Below are 8,977 nucleotides of genomic sequence, written 5' to 3'. Positions count from 1 at the left end.
TTGTACCATTGTAGAGCCGGCCCCTCCAAATACAATGCTAACACGTATCTCTTTTGCCCATCTGACCAATTATTCAATATGCTGATCACCTCAAACTGATTTATAAATTCGTCAACGTCATTTAACCCCGTAAACTTTTGCGCCGTCATACGGTGCATATTCTTTCTTGCTCTTTTCACTTGCACAAGAAATAAAACAATAAAATAACTAATATAAATCAAAATTACGACCTTATATATGTTTTCCTCTTCCTCTCTTTGGAGATTTTTCGTAAAATCATATAAAATTTTTCCACATTGGAATTTCCGTGTAAAGCGATCGTACACCACTTGTAAGGCGACCTTCACCACTTATAGCATGAGACGTAGCTTGGGCTTGCGTAGCGAGAGGTACTTTATAAATATAAAAGACGATTATATCATAATTTTAACACGTATACAACACTCTATTATTCTTGCAATTCTAAATACAAAACCTAAGCTGCCTGTACTATAGTAACGATTGCCAGTTCACAGTCGAAATATCTACTTACAACGAGCTACTTCGAGAGTTTTTAACTCATTCTTAATAAGTCTTTAATTAATTTGTGTATTTCAAATGCAATTGAGTTGCCTATGAAACAAACTCCTAATCAGATATGCTATGGTTGGAGTTTCTCTGAAGGATAAGATTCTAAATGAGGTTATCTGATAAAGAATTGAGGTCGTCGATATAGCTGACAGAATAAACAAGCTGAAGTGGCAGTGGACTGGCCATGTCTGTCGGAGAACCGATAACAAATAGGGGAAACGAGTTCGTAAGTGGAGACCACGTCTTGGCAAATATAGTGTAGGACGCCCTCTGGCCCGATGGGCTGACGATCTTACGAGGCTTATGTCCAACATATCTATGACTGCGATGGACTGATGATAAACCGACTGCTTCTGTAAGTAATTACAGGGTTGATTTTAAATATTTCGAGACCTCTTAACGCATAATTACAACAATCAACTTTAGCCGAGAACTTTTGAAAAATGATACAAATCGATGACACTATTTTGTACTTTCAAAAAATATTTAAAAAAATGTTGTTGTTGATTAAATATTGTGTGTTTACTTGTTAATCTCTTAGGATATTTCTATTGTAAAATTATGGGATAATTTAAATTTCATTCTTCCTATAAATTACTGGATCCCTGCAGTTGATACTTTAACTACATGTTTTCTTTCACGAACAACGTGAACTACGTGACACTGGGTTGTTGAGGAATCATTTGTAGACTTCTGAAATATTTTCATAAATCACCTAGTATCTAATCCGCTATCGCAAGCTGGAGTGTTCGGTCACAGCTGCATTCTGCAACGGTACGGGGTCGAAACAAAAATGCCGCGAGTGAATATTTTATCAAATAAATTGCGCGCTCCTTTTGCGTCGTATCGCGACACACGAGCTGGAAAATATGCTGGAATTATGCGAGAGAACGTGCCTTGCTGTTTATGTAATATGAAGAAATATTATAAAATTTGAGCGTTAGGTATTTTACCAATACTTATGTTAAGTTTTTTTTTAGTGTAACTGGACGCTTACGGTTAGGCGTACCAGTCACTCGGGCACTTGTTCGTCCTGTCGTTTAGTATCATAAAAAATACATTCAGTGCTAGGCCATAATGGCAGTAGGTTGTATGGTATTGTAAGTAAAACATCTGGTTTTACGACTTTATGTTACTCAGGGATATTACATACAGATTTTAAAATTTTATATAAATCCTGCACCTCCGAACTACCTACAAGTCTTTTTCTGAAGATCTGACGGGCATTGCCACAGCGCCCGTCAATCTGATACATACATAAATTGACAAGTCCCACGAGTCTGTAATTTCTCCATGTGCTTGGCGGCAGAAATAGGTAAGGTGTGCAGTACTTCCCTGGATGAACACTTTCACTAGGAGCTTTACTGCTATTCAAATTCTCCAAACGTTATGCCAAAGAACTTTTTATCAAAGAAATTCATCTGCTGTAATTGTACTGTCATTTAGATTAGAAGGTGCCAGATGGTTTGTTGAACAAAAGACGACTAAAGCTTTGTTTTTTTTTTCTTATCATAGGCACGATATATAATTAGACAATAAGATAACAAATACACGACAAATAAAACAAATACACAACGTTATCATTGTTTTTATTTTTTTGTTGTAAACAGTCTTATAATCGAGCGCGTATCAGTTTACAATAACATAAAAGAGGAAGTAAATAGAACAGAAATGTGAACAGTCAATGTTGGCGGTTCTAAGCAAAACTTCGGTTGCACGAGCTAGTCTCGCAGAGGGTGTGGTTTTGAAAACACATGAATTTTTCAGTTGTTTTTTTAACATCTACATTTATGCGACTCGCAGCCAATCAAAATATTATTAAACAGTCAAGAGCACACATATTTTGACAATTTGAATTTTCGGCAGTCCGACCTTATTCAATGCGGAATAGAGCTGAATTTAAACATTCGATGCCAGATTAACGTACTTTTGATCCTGAAATAATAAAACAACTTTGAATTACATTTTGTATCATAAAACGTTGATTTCACGTCAATTTAAATTCCATTTTTTTCTTAAGGTGGATTCCCTGAATTTTGGTTTTAAAATTGGCCAAAAACCTCTAACCTCTATTAGGGTTTAAAACAAACTATACTTGTCAAAATATAATAGGCTCGTTATTGACATTTGTCATCTGCCCATGTAACTAAGAATATGAACAAATCAAATCGTTAACCAGATCTCACGGCAAATCGATTCAACGTGTTATGAGCTTGAGATCGTTTAGATTATTTTTAGGTTCATAGGTTTTAAGTATAGAATAATTAGCTTTCATTTAACAATATAAATAAAATTATAAGTGTTACGTTCAACGTGATCACAGACAGAAACAGTTCAAAAGTAAATCCAAGTCATAAGAGAAAGACACTAAAAACAAACGAACACAAAGTCAATTTCCAAGATGGCGAAAGAATGCGCGTGTTGGGTAGGCGTTATGTGTCGCTAGGTAGAAACCAATACAGTAATTTTGAAATTTGTCATAAAAACGGGAAATTAAATCTGGCTTCTTGATTCTAGGTACTGAGTAACTATTTATTATGTATATTAAAATAGTATTTTTACGTGGAATCAAAATAAGTCTTGTGAAATTGATCGACTAATTGGTTACACCATTATTAATAAAATAAATTAATTTATTATGTGACGGTTCGCAGAAATCCAAAATTACATTTAATTTTTGATTTGATTTGCAAAAGTGACACTTGAAATATGTTCAGTCATATATAATTCGCACATTATATAATTCGACAATGAAATTATTGTCTTTTCAAAAGGCAATAAGTTTGCTTCGTTGATTTCACGCAAATTTAAATTCCATTTTTTTCTTAAGGTGGGTTCCCATAGCCCCTGATTGCACGGGCCCGCGCGACATGTCCTGTGGCACCACGGGCCGTGGGAAGCCAGCTTTAGCTATCAAAACGGGCCTATTCATTGTGACAACTATGGCCCTTTTTATGAGGTATTGAAACGAGCAAGCGATCCATATTATGGAAAGTGGTAAACGTCACCTATAAATAGAATATATATATCCTTATCGATCGTGGGACACCAGGTCATAAGATTTCTGTGCTTGTGACTGCACTGACTCTCTTCCTTTTTTTCTGAAGGATCTAGATCATCGCAAAAAAGTGACCAGCTTTCGGTTTTCTGTCGGATACAGTTCGAATTGTGTGTGCAAGAACTTTTTAATTTAGTACCACCTTTATCGTTACTACTTTGGTTAACTAGAAAGTCCGGAACAGCCAATCCTTTTATCGTTGACATATCACCCGTTCGCACGAAGGGCTTTGCTTCCTCCTTCCTAATACGTACGGCAAAGGAATGTAATACACTACTGGCAACGTATTTTCCGAATAAAATGGAATTTAGGACTGTTCAAGGCTAGGTCGCTTCATAGCTTAATAAGGGCATCTTGAAATTAAACGTTTATAGGACCGGTACAGTGGGATATTAGCCCCTTAGCGACAGTGTTATCACTCTATTGCGCGTGATCTGGATTGCGCGCAGGAATGCCTTCACGCGCAGTCGTGCGCGATCACTTGTTTGAAATGTTTTAAGCTAACGTTTTTTTGCGCGCGATTGCTCGTGTTCGTTTTTGTTACAACGGAAAGAACGTCCGTGTAAAGGCTAATAGCGCAGTATAGACCGCGTGAAACGTGTTGGAGTGCACGATTGCGAGCGCAACTGATGTGCGCAATCGCGCGGTCTTTTTCTTTTCGTTCCATCTTTACACGCGCGCTCTATCGCGCACGATTGCTGTAGCGCCCCAGACGCGTCACTACAAACGCTTAATTTGAAGGCGCCTTATTTATAAATAAAAAATATAGTTTGCAGTTGGTCGGCGATGACCTTGACTCGCCACCGAAGAAACGAGCGAACTGAAGGCACTTAACCCGTTTAATAATTTAAGTAACGGGTCTGAGGGTGCGCAGGTGGGCACGAAACACGATTCAGGTCCCTTCTGCATACTTCCGCTAAGGGAGGGCAACTTTCCCCACTCTTCATTTTGGAACACAGCTGCTGCCTTGCGGAAGATTTATGTTCTGTGTTATATGACAATTACTAAACAAATTCATTTTCATTAATCTTGCATTTCAAAACCACAACCAGAGTATATTATTTTAAAATACGGTAGATATCGTTGTATTGCATTTTTATTCTATTAATACTTAGAATACTATTTACAGTGTTTTATTAAATACGTAATCGAATTACATTTCCGTTTAAAGCATTAAAATAATTTCGCCTTTTATTTATTGCAAGTGTCGTTTTTAAATTAGCCCTCAATCAACGTCATTGATGAAGACTTTGCCAAAAGATCGCTACAATGGCCGGTCTTGCGATGCATCTTCACCCCACAACCCCCCACCCTACAACAAGATCGTCAGACAACCTAGTGATTGCTCTGCCCAGCTACACCTTAATGTACTTCATCATCAACCCATTTATTCGTCCCACTGCTCACGATGGGAACTTCACACGTTTTCCGAAGGTTGTGAACCTTCTTCAACGTGCAGGTTTCATAATGATGTTTTCCTTCACTGAAAATCTCATGCCAAAAATTGCAAATTAAATCTAACATAAATTCCGAAAAACTCAAAGGCGCGAGCCCTGTTTCGAACACATGGCCTCTACTTAAGAGGCGGTCGGTCAAATCATCAAACTACTACGGCTTTTTAAATTAAGATTTAAATCCAACTCTATGCCCCTTACGATAAGAACGGTCCAAAGTACAAAGTGTTAAGTTTGATGTGCTCTTGACTATACTTTTTAGTTTTATATATTATTAATAGACTCATTATTTCAAGAATTGACCGTGAATTTCCTTGTTAAAATAAAATCCATCACATAGAGAATGTTATATATAGTATTCTTAGTAGTTCCATGTACTCAGTTCCACGTGCAACAATTGTTCCATACAGTGGGAATAAATTTAATATATTTATCTCTATTCCCATTAGTTTCATTAAGCTGCACATCATAGTTATTTTTACCATATCTCAAAACACATGTAGCAACGCGCCTTCTATGTGCACGCCCACCACACGCCACGTACGGACGCACACATTAGCCTAATCTCGCGGTCACCACAAGAGCATAAAAATCCCAAAATTGTTTAGCTTCAGACAACAATTACATATAACAAATTAAATGATATTTCGTCTCTATTTCTGGTTATATACTCGATGCTGCAATATAAGTCAGTTTATGCGGATATATTTAGTTTTATACATTGACCAACCAAGACGAACTAACTGGTAGACTCCCAAGTGTCCGCGGACCCAGATAAGGGAATTAACAGTGCATTGTAAAATATCCCAGGTGCCCTGCTCCTGGAGGAAACTGTGGAGCTGGAAAATTCGCTTCATTCATTCGCCATTTAGTTTCGCCATAATGTAAGGCAAGAGAAACAAGAATCATTTCCTGTAATATAGTTACGATTTTTTGCAATAAACAAAAAGCATTTTTTATAACAAATACGAGTATGTACATTTATTGATATAAACTAGGAAAATATGTACAAACTTAATAAATAACAAAGCAGTATGGATAACAGAGTCCTTTGCGAATTTGTTCGGCCCGACACGCCCTTTGCAGCTTCCGTTAAACCTGTAAACAAGACAATATTGATTTTTTTTTTCTCCGTGACATGACGTTATTGCATTTAACATGTGCAATAAGACAATAAAATATTTTCTACAACGAATTATGTCATGTACTTCATTAAATAATTATCAATCACCCCTCATGGAAGAACGGCATAAGTGGAGTTACGTTAAAAATGTTTATTGCTCCGTTTGATACAGAAAAATGTGGGTTACTACATCCTTTCCGATTCTTGTAACTCTCTACAATATTAGTCGATACAGTTACGAGAATACTAGAGAATGTGGGTTATATTTTTCTGTATTTAATGGAGCAATAAACGTTTTTGACGTAACTTCACTTATGCCATTCTTCCATGAGGCGTGCTATTAATAAATAATTTATGATATAATATACCCAGCTGTGGATGTTAACGGGCTGAGATAATGATATTGTATATCATTATGCCTGTCCCATTCAAATTTTAGGAAAATATTTCACCTCTAAGGGTGGCCAATTAGTTATATCCAGTTTTAACAGATTTCACCTAGTTATGTACCGATTTCAATAAAACTTACATTAGATTAATTCTACAAACTTGGTCTTTTTTTTATAAACCTTACAATTAGTTTACTTTATTAATACAACTAAGAACTGTCACCTTACAGTTGTTTTGACTGTGCTTGGAGCCATAATTTCAATACCTCCAATAAATACTACGCCAACCTAATTTTTGGTCATTTTCTGTTTTTAATTTAAACAGCCTTATTTATTTACTAATGAATTTATGCTTCCCGGATTTTGTAAAAAAAACAAAAAACAAAATTCGATAAAAAACTTTGTGAAAAAAAATTAAGAAACATAATAAAAACAGAAAATGAACAAAAATTAAGTTGACGTAGTGTTCATTGGAGGTATCTGGTGAAAATTTAATGTAATGGCAATAATAAATTATTTCTGATTGGAAGACAAAGAAAGGCCAGGTCAAAAGTACTATAAGCCCGGCGAGCGTTTATAAAAGCATTGACCCGTGTTGTAGAGGCGAAAGATGTGTGTCAGGATCGTAGTAAGTGTCAGGCTGTTGTCCCTGCCAATCCCGATGGAAAAAGGGCGGGTTGTGTTTATACGTATGCGGGGTGGTTTCGCACACGATACCAAATACTGACGTAACTCAAAATTTTGTTTTCTTTTTTAAATTACTGAATAAAGCTAATATACTATATTTCTAATGAACCATAAAGTATTATGTATAGTTAAAAATAATCACATTATTCTATTATATTTTCCCAACTCGACAATTTTGAGTTACGACAGTTTGGTTTTTTGGTTTCATGTACGATTTATAAAATACTAACAAACTATATTACTCGTACTAAAATCATAAACAACAATTTGTGTTCCATAACTTTTTACAAAAGTTAATAAATTTACCAAAAATAAACTTTTAAGTTTTGTTGTAGTGATATTTTTTAGATCTGGTATTTGGTAGTAAGGCAAGTTCAAACGTGGAAGCGTCCTCCACGACGACCTCTGTTCCTGCGTTTTGCATCGGACTGGTATTTACGCTAGCGCATTTTCAAAGCGATATATTTAAATATTTTTATTTTTGAACGAAAGTAAAATCTGGCTAATGATAACTCATAGAATAAAAAATGTTGTTTATGATGTTAGCAGTATAGACCTAGGAGATTGTTAGTATTTTACAATAATAACCCTGTATATAATTAGAAAAAGATGAAAATTCTAATGCATTAGTTTTTAAATTTAAGTGGATAATCTTAGTAAGGCGGTACCATTCAAACGAAGCTTTAGCTTGTTTTAGAATGGAACTAATTAAGAATAATACTGAAGATCGTGACTGGTCTGGAAACCAGATAAATTACGTAACTTTAAAATTACACCGGCTCAAAAACTCGTAATTTCTGTCAAACGTCCCAACTTTATGCTAATGTTACAAGATTATAAAAGCTTTTATATGGATTTGGAGAAAACTATTGACTAGGGATGCCGCAAATGCGGTTAAGACGACATCTGCAGATACGGATGCAAATGCGATGCAGATATGTGAAAAAAATATTCAGAATAAATGTGGATCATTGTAAATTTTATAATCACTCAATTATCATGAATTTAGGTGAAAGATAATAATTTTACATAATTTTATTACAAAAGAGATGAAAGATACAAGGCATGGAAATATTGCAACATTTATAAATACTTAAAGTAAAAATATAAAGATGTTGTGGGCCGACCTTTGTGCGAATAGAGCTGGGCTATCTTGCATAAAAATTCGCAAGTGAATGCAAAGTCTATTATTTTTATTTAGCAAACAAACAGACCGTTGCCTGTACTACACGCTGCCGAATTCCCGATCTCTGTTAGGCTAAGTAGCACTAGTTTAAAGCCCGAACTTAGAGAAGGGCCTACTCCCGACCGCAAAAACTACATCGATTGATTCGCATGTCGGATGCGGAAGTAGATATTTTAAAATATGCGGATGCGGATACAGACGTCTGCGGCATCCCTATTTTAATAGTAAAGATTTTTTTATATAACAATTTTACTGTATTAATGGAAAGAATATGGAACTTTAAAGTATAATGAGGGAAAATGGCGTCATAACTTAGTAGAGACAACAACAATATTATTAAATTTGAAAGCAAAAAACTGCTATATAATTGGTTGATCAACTTGGACTACGATTTTACCGAATTTTTACTTACTCCGCTCCAATAGAAGCACGTGACTTGCAAGCTAACACACACTCACACACTCACACACACACACACACACACACACACACACACACACACACACACAC

At 35.6% G+C, this 8,977-nt stretch overlaps 1 protein-coding gene across 1 annotated transcript in view; it reads right to left on the bottom strand.

The window, feature by feature from the left end:
* Nucleotides 1-5,709: 5,709 nt before the first annotated feature.
* The window catches only part of LOC113234939 (limbic system-associated membrane protein), a 102,734-nt gene continuing 99,466 nt past the window's right edge, over nucleotides 5,710-8,977 (bottom strand). Inside the window, exon 9 of the mRNA XM_026470460.1 lies at nucleotides 5,710-6,180. Coding sequence (XP_026326245.1) covers nucleotides 6,077-6,180 — 104 coding nt within the window. The 3' untranslated portion in view covers nucleotides 5,710-6,076. The remainder of the gene's footprint in view (nucleotides 6,181-8,977) is intronic.

Source organism: Hyposmocoma kahamanoa, unplaced genomic scaffold (assembly GCF_003589595.1).
Source record: "Hyposmocoma kahamanoa isolate Upper Pololo Valley unplaced genomic scaffold, ASM358959v1 86, whole genome shotgun sequence".
NCBI lineage: Eukaryota > Metazoa > Arthropoda > Insecta > Lepidoptera > Cosmopterigidae > Hyposmocoma > Hyposmocoma kahamanoa.
This window is presented reverse-complemented; position numbering and strand designations above follow the sequence as displayed.